The sequence below is a fragment of the Odontesthes bonariensis genome, chromosome 1 (assembly GCF_027942865.1).
Source record: "Odontesthes bonariensis isolate fOdoBon6 chromosome 1, fOdoBon6.hap1, whole genome shotgun sequence".
In the NCBI taxonomy this organism is placed as follows: domain Eukaryota; kingdom Metazoa; phylum Chordata; class Actinopteri; order Atheriniformes; family Atherinopsidae; genus Odontesthes; species Odontesthes bonariensis.
Genome location: NC_134506.1, coordinates 18,583,295 through 18,601,657, shown reverse-complemented (window position 1 = coordinate 18,601,657; position 18,363 = coordinate 18,583,295). Strand labels below are relative to the sequence as shown.

At 39.6% G+C, this 18,363-nt stretch overlaps 1 protein-coding gene across 1 annotated transcript in view; it reads right to left on the bottom strand.

Annotated features, from left to right (window-relative positions):
• Positions 1 to 18,363, bottom strand: part of gpc5a (glypican 5a) — a 157,135-nt gene that overhangs the window by 77,900 nt on the left and 60,872 nt on the right. Inside the window, exon 7 of the mRNA XM_075450743.1 lies at positions 7,624 to 7,744. Within this exon, the coding sequence (XP_075306858.1) occupies positions 7,624 to 7,744 (121 nt within the window). The remainder of the gene's footprint in view (positions 1 to 7,623; positions 7,745 to 18,363) is intronic.

Below are 18,363 nucleotides of genomic sequence, written 5' to 3'. Positions count from 1 at the left end.
ATGAACGAGTCACGAGTCTGTGAACGCGCAGGGGGGAGGGGGGCTGACGGTTGATTTTGCGTGTCAGAATCCAATAGAAGTAACTCTCATCATTACTTCTATTGGTCAGACATTTCCTCTTGCTACACCCTCTACAATGGACTGAAAGATTTTGTTTTTTTCCAAACATTCTATTTTAGTGGGTGCAATGGGGTCGTGAGGACGTTTTCAGACAATATGATAAAAAAATGCTCCAGAAAACATCACAGACCCCACCTTTAACTCCTGGATTTCTAAGGGGTTTTCTTTTGTATTTAAAAACTTTGTTTTTGAAATGTCAATAGGTACATATACAGTAATCATAGTATACAATAATATACACCAGTTATAAGATGCAGAGGGTATATTAATCAGCTGAATCATATTTTTGACTGGCAGAAAAATGTTGGCGATTCAGCGATTGCTGCTACTTGAATGTGTTCTGAAGGACAAATTCAGTTTTCTCAGATAAATGTTTAATTTCTCTACAAGGTCATGTTGTAGCTGTTTTGCCTTTAATGTTACTTTGCTGTTCTGTTCCACCAAATGATTTCCTCTCAAATGGATTTTACAGGGGAGCTTTTAACACAGCGCCACTGACTGATTCTGATTGATGTGATAAAATAATTGTCCCTTTTTTAGTTCAGATCAGATGACACTGGTTGGCTAATTTTACATGACTATGTACACACATTCTGTTAGCAACTGGATACCCTGCTGCACTGAAAATGCCTCTAATGGCTAAAGACAAATTGCTTATTTTGCAGTATATTTCATACATTAGAACATTGACGTGCTTATATGCTCATAAAATCTTTTTTTTTTAATTGCACCTCTTCTTCAGCCTCTAACAATTTGTTTTAGTCCTCTTAAAAGCTACCAACGACTGCTCTGAAAAAGGTTCAATTCCCATTGGTAATCTAAGTTGTTTTGCAATTATTTTGAAGGGTTTACTTCTCAGTGTCATGCAACACATACAGCTTTTTGATTTTCTTCAAATAAACTAAGGCTGTTTGGAGCTTCTGCTGACAAACGACTCATGTAGACGGTAGCAGCATCAAACTGTGCGAACACCAAGATTCTTCAAAGTAATAAGGGACCACCCACACCAGCTACCTTTTTGCCTAAAAACAGAACACCTAATATTCAGGACTCATTGTGAAATCTTGTAAATTTTTGAGAGATGTGATCAAGACATATTAAAGCTATAAACTCTTTCAATGCTGTTTATATCCAATCTGGAGCAGTAATATGAGGAAAACATACTCAGTGATGAATTATTTTGTAAGTCAGTGCATTATTAACTGATTTGAGGCTTACAGCTGGCACAGCAAAGCTCTTCCCTTTTAGAATGGGTTTGAAGCAGCAATAGTGTGTAATTTGGCTTGAGTTTTATTGAGATGGTAGAGCAATTAATTATTTTGTGCAACTTGAATTTGTTGAAATAAAAATCCAAACAAAATCTTGGAATAGCTTTCAGCAAGGAACAGCTCATTGAATACTGATCTGTGAGGTTACCATCATGACTACATATGAAAGAGGCAAGGGTCACTATTTACCCTACAGTATATTTATTCTTTTTTTTCTGCTTGCGCTGGAGGCAGTGTTGGCACATACCATAAAGATTTGGCAAGCAGCACTTGTGCACAAGGGCAAATGTACTGTAGTTCAACACGGGTAGGTTTTACTACAAAAATCACACTTCTGAGGGGTCTCTGTTCCACAGAAAACTCTAACTCTAAAGGCTGAGTTATACTTCTTTTAACTGCCCTTGCGCTTGCGTCTTGCGCGTATGTTAATGGCTCGAGACGTTTATACTTCATTTTGCTTTGTCGGCGCTTGCGTGTGCTGCGTGGCGATTCACCGCCAGGACAGTAGGTGGAGTAGCGGGTTTTTTCAATGACAAGCCTACTATGATGAAAGGAAATTCACCGCCAGGACAGTAGGTGGAGTAGCGGGTTTTTTCAATGACAAGCCTACTATGATGAAAGCAAATTCACCGCCAGGACCTCTTCGAGTGGATTCATGCTTCTTCTTCTTGTAAATAGCCGGTATTTTGTCAGATTTTCAACACCTTGGGGGTCTAAACGACTACTTTCTCGCCTGAAAATGTTTCAAATGTTGCTAAAGTTATATATTTACAGAGTTTATAGCTTAAGGGAAATCAGCTTTTCAGGCTGGCTGATTTGGGCTCGGACAGGAGTGAAGTGCACTGTGTGTAAACGCTCTGCATGCTGTCTGATCGATGAGTATGCCGTTTTCAAGTAGTAGGCGGTTTCGAACACAGCCAGTGGCTTGCGCTTGCGTCTTGCGTCTTGCGTAAAGTTTAGAAAATTGAGGTGACACACGCAAGCACGCAAGGGGGGGCTTGCAACCGTGCAAGGGCTTGCGTTGCGTCTTGCGTCTTGCGTTGCGTCTTGCGTTACCGACTATAAACCAGGCTTAAGGCTGAGTTATACTTCTTTTAACTGCCCTTGCGCTTTCTTCTTGCGCGTATGTTAATGGCTCGAGACGTTTATACTTCATTTAGCTTTGCCGGCGCTTGCGTGTGCTGTGTGGCGATTCACTGCCAGGAGAGTAGGTGGAGTAGCGGGTTTTTTTTAATGACAAGCCTACTATGATGAAAGGAAATTCACCGCCAGGACAGTAGGTGGAGTAGCGGGTTTTTTTAATGACAAGCCTACTATGATGAAAGCAAATTCACCGCCAGGACCTCTTCGAGTGATTCATGCTTCTTCTTCTTGTAAATAGCCGGTATTTTGTCAGATTTTCAACACCTTGGGGGTCTAAACGACTACTTTCTCGCCTGAAAATGTTTCAAATATTGCTAAAGTTATATATTTACAGAGTTTATAGCTTAAGGGAAATCAGCTTTTCAGGCTGGCTGATTTCGGCTCGGGCAGGAGTGAAGTGCACTGTGTGTAAACGCTCTGCATGCTGTCTGATCGATGAGTATGTCGTTTTCAAGTAGTAGGCTTGCGTCTTTTCTTGCGTGAAGTTTAGAAAATTGAGATGACACACGCAAGCTCGCAATGGGGGGCTTGCAACCGCGCAAGGGCTTGCGTTTCTTCTTGCGTCTTGCGTTACCGACTATAAACCAGGCTTTAAGGCTATCACATTCAGCCATCCCATCTGGACATGACTGTAAACTGATCAATTCTACTCCCAACCTACAAGCAAAGCGAATGTACAAGAGCTGCAGCAACAGGAGTGCAACATCCATTTACTCTATCATTATAAGAGATTTCCATAAAATAATCAGTTTATCAGTTATGTCAATCACTAGACAATATAAAGTCACAAACCTTTTGTTTTTTTCATTTTCTGTTTGGATTATTTTTTGCTTTCTGTATCCCATATAACTTTATTCTTTATTCAGGGGATGGAGGCAGCAACTTTAAAAGCAATGAAAGCAATCAAGCAAAGTCTTTTTTTTTTTTTTTATCCTTAATCATGGTTATTTTCACACACGTGCAGTTTTAGAAAGATTCCCACTCACATATAAAACATAGCTCCTGTGTTTTATTCTTTTTAATTAACAGAAACAATGTGAATCTCTGACATTTTATTTGGACATTATTTGTATTCCCCGGGACTAATGAGCTCCTGGTTTGTTTCGCTGATATTTTGTGGGGGATGTGTGTATTTCTTGCTTACAGCTGATATACTTGCATTACCTTTGGTGTGAGTGTCACAGTGGCTTAAGGGAGCTTAATTTGTTTTGTTAAGCTCTCAGACACGTCATACTGGTAAGAAAATTAATAAACAAAAATATATTTTTTCAGTAATTCACATTTTAAGAGTTTGTTACAATTTAGATGTACTTCAGTAAGTTTCTTCAGACATCAGTGATTTTCTTCTCGGATGAGAGAACATACTGATAATGAGCTAAATGTTGAATGTTTCGCCCAAATGACACTTCATCACCATTTACAACGCCACAAACAAGTTTTGAACTGATTGTCATTTTTTGAAAATAGCAAGTGTAAAAGTGAACGATACCAATTAAACTTTGAGAATATAGAATGAAGGAAAAATAAGCTTGAAAGGCACCAAGACTAGAGACGTTTGACCCAGTAAATTTAGCTACACTGATGTATTATTTAGCAGCTACAAACAGTTTTGTAAATTAGCCAGTCAAGAGAACGTCAAAAGTGAAATTGAACAGCTTAGAAAGTATCAATTAAGTTGTAATGCAATAGTGGATTTATCAAAAAAACCTGACAGCCAAACTTACAAGAGTTAGGCTTGCACTCTGTTTATCTTAATATTATCAATATTACAGAATTATCTACAGAGTACAGTATGTATACTTATAAGGCACTTGTATCTTGAGATGGACCCACATGTAACTGTCACATAAAATTTACTCCTTTACCGAGTCAATGATTAAAGTCTACAGTCTTTATAACACTTAGTCACAACAGGGAATTGCATTAAATAAAATAGCTCAATAAAAAATAAATAAATAAACAAAATGTTGGCAGATACAGCTAGCAGCTATCTGGGAAACAAAATGCAGCATCTAACAACTTACAAGACAAATATTTCCTTCAGGAGTTGGAAGACACAAAAAAAAGAGCCAAACTCCTTCTCCTAGCATTGATTAAAATACAACAAACGAATTTCTGTCCACCGATATACACTTAAAGTTTTTCTTCTTTTTTAAAAAAGTCCTTTTAAGTCCTAAAAAGGTTCGGATGTGACTCTAAACCTTTGCCTCATTTATGCGCATGAATATGCAAATTACCACTATCTCCACAACACACCTTTAACTCTGCTCCAACACTGTAAAACTACTCGGCGCTACACAATGGTGAGTTGTAACAGAGAAAGAACAAGGAGAAGAACAGATGGCACAAGGTTTCCAACAACATGATGTATCAGAATGACAATGCATTTCATGCATCTCTCTCCACATTTCAGAAACATTACAGTATTACATTACATGACTGTGCAATCAAACAGCCAATAATGTATTGCTACTATACTGATAAACCTTCTTCTAGTCACCTACTTTGACTCACCCACCGTGTGACACCCATCCATCGGATTCAGTGAGACTCTTGAGACTGCCACTGAAAAAGCTCACCGTGGTGTTTACTGCTTATTTCACTTTGATATGTCTTCTATTAAAAAACTAATGAAAAAAAAGAAAAATGACAATCATGGTTGTGTGTGGCTCTTTTGATTGATAACTTGCTTGTGATCCTGCATACTGCTCAGACATCATGACCTGTTCAAACAGGAACCTCACTGGTGACAATTCAAAATGACATTAAGCAAATAAAACGTATTTTCATTGTTGCTCAGCTGACTTTTTGTCCCCAATTTTGGGGGAAAATTCTAAAATTCTACCTTGTTTAAATTACTGACATTAGGTTTGACAGATTACAGTGTTTGATCACCGTCATGGCTTTCTGTGGGTCTGTCAGTAAGTCTGGTTATTCTGTACTTTCAAAGTGCCTTTTAACTTTACGTCTCAATTTGTCAGTAGTTCAGGAAGTAGTCTGTAACGTTTTGTTGGTACAAGTGCAGCAATTAGAGTGCTCCTTAAGTAAATGTGCGCCGGACAACATTCTTTTAAAATACAGTAATATAAAAGAGTTTTTATTGTGACTGATTGGGCCCAGCGATTACATATCAGGCTGCAATTCATAATTTTCAATAGGCTTAATCAGCAGACGTTTTCCTTTCAATAATTTGATTTACTGTTTGGTTCAAAAAAATGGTCCAACCAAATTAATTTGAAGCAGAAGGGTTAATTGATAGTAGAAAATAACATTTTTAAATCCATAGTTCCATAATCCATCTACAGTTTTGGACTTTAGTGCAATGTCTGAATACATTATTGCATCAAAAGAGAAAGTAATGAACACATTTTATACAGGCATTCTGCGAGTGCATACCATCACCAAAGTTGGATAAAAAGAAACCTCGTTTAAGTTAAACTACCACAACTTTTTGAGTAATTCAGTTGATAAGCAGGCCAAATCCAGAACATGTAGGAGGTTATGAACCCATATTTTTCTTTGGGGTTGCATTTCCCTCCAGCCACTTGAGCTTCTGAATTTTCAAAATTTCATTCTTTATACCCCACTTCAATCTCCAGCCATTTCTCATGGGCATGTCAACAAGGTTAAAATCATCACTGGAAGGGTTCATGAGGGGGGTCTTTGCTCTCAGGGGGATAGCTATGTAAAAAAGAAACAGTTTGCTAACAATAAAAACTTAAAAATTGATAATATATCAGTATTGTTTTCATACCGAACAACAAAAAAAGCAACTATTAAAGGCTCATGGAACTTAAACCTGTAATATGAGTAAAGTTAAATGTTTAAATATGTAATTGTTCAACACAGTTGTTCCATCTCCATGTCAATAAGCTGATGATGGTAGAGAAGTTTATTCTAACTGATGGAGATCTTATATGATTCAGGGGTCAATGACTAACACTAAAATAAGAACAAGCAAGGGCACATGCAATTTTTTCAACCTAATTAGACTGATGAAAGCCATTCAGTAAATAAACAGAAACACAGGTCTAAAATGAGGTGAATGGGGGCAAGAGATATGGAACGAGAGAAAAAAGAAAAACGCTGCATATAAACTTACATTTGCAAAAGTATTTGCCCGTAGCAGATTGTGGATGACTAAATAATCTGGGCTGAGCTCATAATCATGATCTGTTTCATAGTACTTACAGTAAATCACATGCAGCAGATAAACAATTTCTGAGTATTCAAGATTATAAAACAATCTTTTTGGTTTCAATCTCTTGTAACTAAAAATTCACAGAGCCAGAAGGGCAAATAAGGAAACACGTTTAAGATGCAAACCATAAAAAGACGCACACCAACAGGTATAATAAGCAGTGAATGTCAACGTGGCAGATCAGAGGCTCTCAAATGGTTATGATATAGATTTATGTGCTCTGACACCCCACAGATGGTGAGAATTAGTGAAGAAGAGGGTGCCAGCTTGAGGTCGAGAGAGATGACCTGGCCTTCAGCCTGCCACTCGGGAAACCAAATCAACAGACTTGTGAAGCTGCTGCTGCAGTGCAACAACCCAAAGCCTGCCGCAGCAGCTGTTGTCGAGACTACAGAAAAGAAAGTGCACCCGTAAACTACTCTAATCTCATCATCCTGAGAGATAAACAGCACTGAGAGGAACCAAAGCAGCACAATCATGCATTAAAGCAGACTGGGAGATAGAAAAGCTACATTGATTTTGACAAAGTGCAGAAAAATCTTTTGTAAACACAAATACGAAAAACAGACCAAATCGGTTTCTAAATGTGTAATGTGTATCTTTTTTTTTTCATTATTATTCATTGCCTAGAAATTATTCTACATTTGAGATTATTTTTCTAAAAGCCGATACTTACCTTTAAAATGAAACACAAATGAATCATTTTGTTGAGAGTTAAAGGCCTCAGCTTTTTTAAGCAGCCTACAAGAGACATAACACGTTCTGTGCACTAACAAGGAAGCACAGGGAATTGGCAGATTACCTGAGGCAATGGTTACCGCATGTTTTGCAGAGTGAGAGGTGGAGATCAGAGTGAGATTGTAAAATGTGCACAGGATCAGAGGGTCTCACCTGATTGATGTGTTTCAGTTTGTCAATGATCTGGTTTATTACAGGATCTGCTTCCTTTACTTTGACTTCAGGGTTGGCACTTTGGGCTCTGATTCCATTACCAACCACACGGAGTGTGTAGCTGTAAAGAAAGTACATAGAAGACAAAGGAATTGTTAAGTTTATTTACATGTCCACCATTCATGTTAAAGAGTAAAGTCCTAAATACCAGTGGAAACTAAGTGCATTCACACCGTTTTAAATCAAATCTATGATCTCCTTTTCGCTTTGGAGGAGCACAAGAAAAAGAAGATAAATATTCTGACCACATGTAAAAGTGATAGATTCGTGTGCTTGATTCTGTGCATCTGCTGCAGTGCCAAGACTGCTATCTCATGTATGGTTCATGAAAGCTATACATCAGACTTGTATCATACCCCTCAGAAATGAAACTAATAAATGTTGAAGCGACCACAGCATACGCTACACAACTGTTCATCGTTGTTATAGCTTGGTAATAGGCTTCAGTTCAGCTCAAGGACTCCTCACTCTTTAGCTCCTGTGCCGTCTGTTAGAGGTAATGCCTGTGACCATGGAAGCAGGTGACTGAACACAATTCACTCACATCTCAATCTTAGCCGTATAATTTAATCAAACGAGTGGATCAAGGTTAAGTCACTCATTGCTGTAATATCGGAGCTCTTTTGCACAAACTGTGCGTGTGTGTTCGCACCAGATTTAAGAAAGCACAGGTGGAGAAAATCAACAAGGTGTTGGCCTTTCAACTTGAATGTCTAAATTAGCTAATTAAAAATGGAACAGTCTGCAACTAAAAATAAATGGTTAGTGGCTTCTAGTACAAAAAGTTAGAAAGGAGAAATAAGCTTGAATAAATAAAATCCGTAAAGCAGGGTCACCTAATTTATTCAAAAGAAAAGGTGGGTGTCAGAATTCAAATGTATTTGGGTTGTCTGAGTCCTTGAGATGTAATTTTGATGTTAATTTCCTGCAAAGCAGAGCCCCAAAATGGGATTGGTTTTAGAAAAATACAGCTGTCATCAAGTGTCCTCTTTTATTCTTTAATCAGAAGTCAGTCTGTTATCACCACTGCTTTTCTTAATATAGATATTCTTTCTCTTTTGTAGCCTCTGTCCTCTCCGTCACTGCAGCGGTAGCCTAAAGGATGAAATTAAAAATGAAGAGCCCTGAATTGCCAATATGTCGTCTGAGGTAGAAGTGCTTTGGTAATTTAGATCCAGATGGCCAATGTTACATTTACAAAATGTGTTTTTGGCAAATTTTAATAAAAGACTCAAAGTGAAGTAAACACAAGTGAAAAAAAATAAAAAAGTATTTTTCTTTTTGTTTCATGTTTAATTTGGTTTCAAATCTGGGTTCAAACCTTCTGACTGAAGAATAGAGTTACTCCACTTGCAAAAGGGTGTATATCTTAAGAAATGCACATATCATGTATTATCCACCACCAACTAGAATAGCAATTCATACTTGTTTGATGAAATATACAAAGTAGTGTTCACTGTACAGGACAAAAAAAAAAAACATCATATGTTGTAGGGATTTAAAAAAGAATCTCCAGAATGCATCAGACGAGTCTACCTTGCCTGCTATATTCCACAGTTCAAAGCACTGCAACAGTCATATCAACTGATGCAAAGTTGCACAGCAACAGTCCTACATCAGTGGAGGGATAAAGAAATGGTATGCCTCCATAACAGGACAACATGCTCCACATCACATTACGTTTGCTGTAAAGCACTCCCTTTCACACTGTAAAATAAGTTGATTTCAAACACCACTCTACTATGAAAAGCTCACATGGAAAGCAGTAAATACTATATGTTGTGCAGTACTGTACGTACTACAGACTGCACACGATGTTTGTCAGTAGTAGTATTCAGTGGGTAGTTTCAAAAACAACACTTGGGACATTTTTAAGCCTAAATAAGCTGTCAAGTAAACAGCTAAGTCTAATCAGAGGGCAAAAGGTGTTTTACATGAACTTGGCAGCAAACATTTATTGCATTTTATAAAAGGTGATTATTTTCAAATTGTTCCTACAATGTATTGGCAATTCTTATTTAAACAGGTCTGTTCAAAAGTTTATTTCCGATTATTTTGCAACATAGGAGAAGAAGTTACCTACAAGTCTTGTGTTTTCATTTACCACTTTAGGGTCGCTTGCTTGTATTTCTGAAAGTGTACCAATTCGTCAACATATTTTACTCAGATTGTGTCTCGTTCATGGGGTTTTCCCCATGTTTTTAGTTTTATGTTTTATCATGTGTTAGTCATGTCTTAGTTTTTAAGTCCATGTTTGGTTAAGTTTTGATGTTTTACTTTTGCCATTGTTTTTTTCCCTCTGTCCCCATGTTCTGCTCATTAGTTTCATTCACTTCACCTGTCCATTGTCCCCAGCCGCACTCATTCACCAATTACTCCCAGCTCAGTATTTAGTTTCCAGGTTTCCCCATTCGTTTGTGAAATCCTTTCTCCGTTTTTCACCTTTCATGCCACGCCACGTCTAAAGATAAGTGCTTTCCATGTCATGTCAAGTCTTTTGTTTTCGTGTCACAGTCATATTCATGTTTTGATCCCACAGTTTAGTTTTCATCATCTGGCTCAGCTGCGCCTTGTTTTGAATTTTGTTTTTTTTTGTGAATAAACCAAGTTTGCTTCTTACCTCTGGAGTCTGCATCCGTGTCTTGCCACCCCAAACCTGACAGATTGTTTTTTTCTCTTTTTTATATTTTTGCACCCAGCCTGTAGGTTTTAAAGTCATTCCACTTTGACTTTCCATCATGTTAGATTCTACATCAAATGTTATAGTAATTGAGGCTGTGCGATGCAGTTTTGCAGAGCAATTGCATGAAAATTTTACAAAACTTTAAAAAAACTCCTTTGGAATGCTCAGCAATCTCTGCTTCTTTAAAAATGAATATTCTCAAGGGTTGATCACCCTTAAACAAAATATAGTAAAGACATTTCCCTTAAATTAAAGAAAAGAGAGAAAGCTTGGAGGCATCTTGTGAATTCATCAGCTGTGGTTTGGCCTTAAAGTGGGTTATTTCAGTGCTAAACAAGTTTTGAAACTTTTTTTTGTTTGTTTTTGGAATAACCTGGCATCCTGTGTGCACCTAAACCTACAGATCGACTGAAAAATAAGTGTGAAAGTCAAGGTCTAGTTTGCTCAATGCCGCAGGCGCTTGTGGTTGGAGCTTGATGTGTTGGGACTAAGCTGCACCTGAACCGTGCATGATGCAGCCATGATCCACCTGCCTCCAGCTTTGTTTAATCCCTGAACGCACCCACAGAGATTGAGATTGTGTGTGTGTGTGTGTGTGTGTGTGTGTGTGTCATGACTGGAATAAAAGCCACAAGGTCTGGCACAGCAATATATTGTCAAGGGTCCACCCAAATAAAAAAAAAAAAAAAAAGAAAATATATCAATCAATACTAAAGAAAAATTACAAGGTCCATGTGCACTTGTACTCTTTCATAATCTCATGAAATGCACCTCTTTACTGGGGTCTTTTCAGTTTTTTTCAGTAAAGCTTGAAAGACGGCATACTGTGCCAAGCTACATCAAATGAAAACATGTATGACGACACATCTGTATCAAAAAACATGTATGCTTTCAAACTGATTTACTTTGTAAAAATGAAGGCGTACATTTGAAAGAATATTTAAAATACAATGCGCCCACACACACACACGCAACCTATCCTACATTTAGTAATGACACTTAGATACATATCCTGAAACTCATACAATCTCCTGTAATATAGTGCAGGCCAGAAATGCAACACAAAGACACTCAGCTGGTTACAGCACCAGAACATGAGGATGTGCTCTTTAAAAGGTGCCAAAGATGAAAAACACTGATCACAGTCATCCTATATTCTACAAGGTGAGCAAAAAGCATATAGTGGCATCTAGAACCACCTACAAAGGGATATAAAGCAGCTGAGTGATTGCCTGGGTCTCTGTAGACCAGCCACAGGATCATATAATCCATACTATTCTCCCCAAAGGGATGCTTGGTTTGCATCTCATCCACACTGTTCAGCCAGGGATTGAAAATTTCAATCATTATATCCTCGGGTCTTATCCCTATCTCACTCAGCCATACTATACTGTAAATGCAAAACATTAATGGCTGGAACAAAGAAATCTGAAGCCCTTTTGCCTTCTTCCTTGACATCAGGAAAGAGTAAAATTAGTATGTCAATGTAGTTTACTCTGATTGCAGCACACGAGCATGACTTCACATCACCACACATCACCGGAACAGTGTGATGTAATACTACATCATGCTTAAAGCACAGACATAAGCTCCTGCAATTGATTTAATGTTTGTCCTTGCTTTACTCTACACAGAGATAGTGTATCACTTTGTATCACTTTGATGTGGACAGTAATGATGCCGTTATGAGAATTTGGTTCTGAGCTACTGACAACGTGTCAGCAGTGTAACAAAACTTACCACTAGTTCGTAAAACTAAACTAAATGCTGCAGAAGTTGCTCAGGATACTTAAGTAGTTAAATATGATTTGCAGAATTCAAAATAGGATCTCTTCAAATTGTCATTAATTTTAAGCTCTGCTTAATCTGAAACAAACAACAAAAAGCAGTGACAATGTGATCAATCTGCTTGGTGAAATCTCTGAAAGCAGTTTCATATTCGCTGCCAAACACTTGCAACATAATTGAAGCAGCAGGTCACAGAATGGCCACAAGCAGTACAGTTACATGCACAGTTGAGTTGAGCTACAGTTAGAGTTCGACCTGGTCATTTAACTGGACTATTCTCCTGTGTCTCAGTATACATACACAGGGGAGAAATCAAGTTTGTGACTATGGGTGCAACGGATCAAAAATCTCACGGTTCAGATCGTTCCTCGGATCAGTCACGGATCGGATCATTTTTCGGATCAGCAAAAAAAATAAATAAATAAATAGACAAGACAAATAAACATGTTTTGTCTTTTTGTTTATTAACACTTTTAAATTATTAAATTGAAATATTAAAATCAACTTAAAGTGCACAATTAACATTTTCTTTTCAACATAATCAAAGAAAAACAACTTAAAGTGCAACATAAAAACACACCGATAGCGTTTGTGATCGCTTTAGCCCGGTCGGATTGTGAAGGAAGGGGCTGCTTAAATGCCGCGGTGAGGAGCCGCTTTCGGTTTCACTCCTGTCCAGTGTTGCCAATTTAGCGACTTTGTCGCTAGATTTAGCGACTTTTGGCCGTCTCTGGCGACAAAAAAAATAATCTAGCGACTTAGCGACTTTCGGGCTCAATCTGGCTGAATCTAGCGACAATTTAACTTGTTTTGTGAGTGACAAATCAGTTGCCCCGCGACACCATACTAGCCGAGACAGAAGCACTGCAGGACGGCGGCAACCCGGCATACCGTCATTTCCTGTCAAAACAGCAGTTTCAAGCTAGCTACAACTTCCTGTTTTCAAAACAAAAGCACCTTTTTTATCGTAATGGCTTTCCCTATGATAAAAGGCAACGGGTATTTTATTTTGTCAAAATAACCGGAAGTGCGTTGCTCACTGCGGCTAGCTTTAGTAGCGCCGAATTCGTCGGAACAAAATTGTAAATAGCCGGTATTTTGGCAGGTTTTTAACACGTTGGGGATCTAAACGACTACTTTCTGGCCTGGAAAGTTTCAAATGTTGCTAAAGTTTACAGAGTTTAGAGCTGAAATCAGCTTCAGGCCGGCTGATTTCGGCTCGGGTAGGAGCGAAAATATATAATATGGGCGTGGTTACGTCACTTATGACGTCATGACGCAATCTAGCGACTTCTAGCGACTTTTCAGAGAGCCAATAGCGACTTATTGTGATTTTTTTTTGGCAACACTGCTCCTGTCAGTGAAACACCGGGGTGATGTCGCTGCAAATGCGTGGCCATGCTCGATGTGTTTCCACTGTTGTGTGGCTTTCTTGTGCCACAGTGCCTACACACCGTCATCCACCAACCTCTTTCCTTCTTCATTAAATTTGACAGGGAAGCTAAAATGCTCCCAAACAGGGGATTTAAATGACGTGGGGTGTGAAGCTCTTCTGTTCCTCCGCTCGCCATGACCACGCTGTGTTGCAGGTTAGGGGTTTTCTTTATGTTAGCTATCGCTATGTCAGCTACGTGTTATGTCTGTGTGGTAACCTAGGCGACAGGTTTGTGTGGAAGCGCGAGTATATGGAAACAGACAGAGGCAGCAGTTATCGTTACAGTAGTCACCGAAGTCTAGCCTACTTTTATTTTCCATGCCCACTGTTCTACATGTTGTACGCTGAGGACAATGAATCACAAACGAGCCATAGGACTGTTTGCTTATTGAAGAGGGAACTGTTGCAGACTTTTACCCAGAGCGTGGAAAGTCCCTGGAACTAGCAGGAATGGTAACGGCTGTGTGAGGACTGAACATGCGCACAATTTTTTTTTTCATAAATCAATCCGCGGATCATGTGTGTGCCGAACCGAAATAATTGATTCGAACAGATCACGGATCAATGATGATCCGTTGCACCACTATTTGTGACTAAGCTATGCCTGACACCGCAACACCGTGAACTGAAAAATCTGAATTTTATTAGAGCAGAGCGACAATCTGGAAATGCTTTAAGTGGCTGCAAGTTGACTTGTAATCGTAATGTGGTGATTTTCAGTCACAATATCTGACATGTTTAGCCGTCTGACAAAAGAATCAGAGCAGCTTTATTGGGAATTACGTTGTATCAAAACTAGTGATGGCAAAACGAGGCTTTTTGAAGCATTGAATCATTTTGAACCATTGTGTCATAAAGTGGTTCACTACTCGAAGCTTCATTCAATTCCCTTGGGTGACATCTACTGGCGTAGCGATTGTTGCACCATATGAAGCCCTGCGAATGTGATGCATATAATAACACGATAATAACACTTATGTATGTGTGTTGTACATATGGGTTTGTAGTACCTCATTAAAGATTGATTAATTTACCCATGAAATAATAATTTGCCCTCTCCGGGTCGGGAATGAGATCCTTTCCCAAGTGGAGGAGTTCAAGTATCTCGGGGTCTTGTTCATGAGTGAGGGACGAATGCAGCGGGAGGTTGACAGGCGGATCGGTGCGCCATCAGCTGAGCCAGAAGGAGAAGCTCTCGATTTACTGGTCAATCTGTGTTCCTACCCTCACCTATGGTCAGGAGCTGTGGGTAGAGACCGAGAGAATGAGATCGCCAATACAAGCGGCCGAAATGAGTTTCCTCCGCAGGGTGTCTGGGCTCTCCCTTTAAGGCTGAGTTATACCTCTTTTAACTGCCCTTGCGCTTGCGTCTTGCGCTTGTGTTAATGGCTCGAGACGTTTATGTTTCATTTTGCTTTGCCGGCGGTTGCGTGTGCTGCTGGCGATTCACCGCCAGGACAGTAGGTGGATAGGGTGAGAAGCTCGGTCATCCGGGAGGGGCACGGAGTAGAACCGCTGCTCCTCTGCATCCAGAGGAGTCAGATGAGGTGGCTCGGGCATCTGGTTAGGATGCCTCCTGGACGCCTGGTGAGACACGTCCCACTGGGAGGAGACCCCGGGGAAGACCCCGGACACGTTGGATCTCTGGCAGGGGAACGCCTCGGGGTCCCCCCAGAAGAGCTGGAGGAAGTGGCCGGGGACAGGGACGTCTGGGTTTCTCTGCTTAAGCTGCTGCCCCCGCGACCCGACCCCCGGAGAAGCGGAAGATGATGGATTGATGGATGGATGGATGGAATAATAATTTAAAAACAATGTGAACATTTTTGGTTTGTCATTCATATTTTCTTTGGGAGTGTGCTTGGTGTAATAAAGAGGGTGCTTGTGTTACCTCAGGTGTTTTTATTCAAGAAAAACAGTTTTTGCTCAGTAGAAGGGCTCAAACGTTTTTTTTTTTTTTTTAGCCAATTTCTCCAGCTTTGGAAAATACGGGGAACAGAGGAGGCTGGTGTGCTGAAGGAACTGTTTGGGTCGAAATATTCCCACACTTTAGAACGCTTCCTCAATGGTTGCTCCATGAGAGAATAATCCAAAACTCTGAATATCAAAAAACGAGAGCTGTTCGTAACGTATAATACGTGTAGAACGGGGACATGAACCGGGGCTTCAGCCATCTTGAATACACTCAATCGCGGCAAATGTTCAAAGCTCCGCACATCAACTCGAAGCAGTCAGCTGACTCGGTCTGAATGAAGCAGTGAAGTGGTTCAAACGTCATCAGTGACGTCACATGAAGCAAGCTCCGGCCCACTGCTTCACTATAACTACCCTGTCGAGTTTGAAGCGTGCTTCGGAGCTTCGGTGTTGGAGGTAACATCACTAATCAAAACACACTATTAGAAAAAGAAAAAAGGGAACCATTTGTGCCTATATGAGCATGTACATATTACAGGATTTCGTCCAGTTTCTAACCATCCGTGAATCCAGTTCTGGTCTTGGGGGGGTTGTCAATCGTTTTAGGGTGAAAATCTGCGTGCATACGGAAACGCAAAAGTGTGTGACGTTTCATATTTATCGATGCAGTAAACACCCACAGCTCTCTAGGTCGCCTGCTCTCTCTATGAACTTCAAGAATTTCAAGAACATAGTTCATATTTTTGGTCTGTTCTTTACTACTCTCGCTCATCATTGCTGTTATCTGATGAAATGACTCTTGAACGTCAATTACCGCGCCTAAGGCGAGTTGAAAGTCCGCAGGGACGGACATGTTGATAGCCTACTGATGTGTTTCCCACGGTTTTCTGGCGCTTTATTATTCTTGTCACGTCATTTCTATGTGATGAGAAACGCAGTTTTGCGTTTTTCATCCTTTACACGGTGGCGCGACAGTGGAGCGTTTTCAAGAATTCCGCTCTGGAGGGAGCTTTTGGCCTCTATTTGAAAGGAACAGAACAATAAAGCCTATGAATACCATGAAGGAAAGATCAGGCTGATCAGAGATGAACCTGGGTTTGTTGATGGCATCTGCATCATGTGGAATCTTCCCCAACCAACTGATCATCAAGTCACACGAGTACCGAAATTTTAATGTTGAAATTTCAGTGTGGAATAAGTTTTAGTATTACCCAGTTGATTTGAGCGTTTTTCACAATTTCAAGAACTAAAAAGGCAAAGCTGGCTGTCTAAAAAGAATTTCTTCTAAGAGCACTTTCATCAAAATGTTCTGGAGAGAAGAGTTCAGCAACTTGGGAGATGAAGGAGATAGAGCATACACACTGGTCACGGATGGCTGAGTGAGAAACAAAGCAGGCCTATGGTTTGTAGGCTAGAAGGAAATACTTACCTGATAGGTGTCAGCAAGGAAACACAGTTCCTTCTGGCTCACTACAGAGCACAGAAAGGAGAATAGCAGAGCCAGACAACTCCAGGGAGCCTGTTCAATTAAGCTCAGAAGGACAGAAAATACCTCAGGCAAGACAATGAAACCTATGCAATTTAATTCATGAAATCAATAGGAGGGCCATGCTTCAATAAAACATCTGTTTGGTACAATAAACAAGAGTTAATATGCTGAAAAGAGAGCAATACTCAATTTGTGGACATAAGAGTCTAATTAAAAAAATATATCAATATCCCCACAGTTAGTAAAAAAAGAACTATTTATATTCCACAATATGTACTCTCAGCTAAGAGTTTTCTGTAGTTAATGTTTATTAATGACATAGTAGGACAGATTAATTGACAAAACTTTCACAGACAGGTTCTAATACAGTATTTTCATAGAAGATTATTATAATCAGGCTTACAAGGTTTGCTGGTATGTGCATCGAGAGTTGTGTGCCTACACTGAGAGCTGTGACAAAGAGGATAAAATGACAGCAGTCAACTGTGCCTCTGGCAAATATTTTTGCTCCAAACATCACTACTGCCATGTTTGTTCCAATTACTTGCAGGCCCTGAGCCTTAAAGTTGTATTGATTTGTGCCAGTGAGACACATGGAATTACCCAGACAGAGCTGTTCGAGCAATGTGGCAGCTATAATTAATGTGGTCTGGTTGTGGATTGGTGGGCAATGGGAATCAGTATTAACACTGGTGCTAAGATTTTGGAAAGCGGCTCATATGAAGACACATATTAATTATAGATTCAGTCCACTCTAAAAGCAGAAAAGCAAAAATCACTGAGTTGGTAACATCAAAAACAAAGGTAATATCTGTGGAGATATTGTCTCTCTTTGAATCTTCTTGAGATTTTCTTCAGAGCTTTTTTTTCTGTGAAATTTAATATATAGAATATTTCTCTACGCTAGTTTAGACACTGTGCTGCTGAAATGTTCTCTGCAGGTAATTCTGGCACTTTTTAAATTTCTGTTAGTATGTGTAAGCATGACAACAGAAAAGTTGTTTGCATTGCCTTGGGAGCAGCTGATTGAACTTTCCAAAACCCATTTAATGCCTGAAATAAGACCTCAAATCCAGACCGGTTGAAGAGGAAACATCTGGGATGCAGAGCAGGAGCAAAATGGAGAGGAGGAAGAAGGAACTTTCTAGAACTATTTGTTCTTTTCGATCATCATGGCAAATAAAATGATTGAGCTTGAAGCTCTGACAAGGTAGCAGCAAGAATATTGACTTTACCGGCAGACAGAGACTGCAGACTGAGCAGTAATACTGAAGGAAGAGGTATTGCAGTGCTTGTTAGCAATAGATGGTGTAATCTTGGACATGTCATTGGTAGGAAGCATCTCTGCACTCCAGATGTTGAACTGTTGAATGT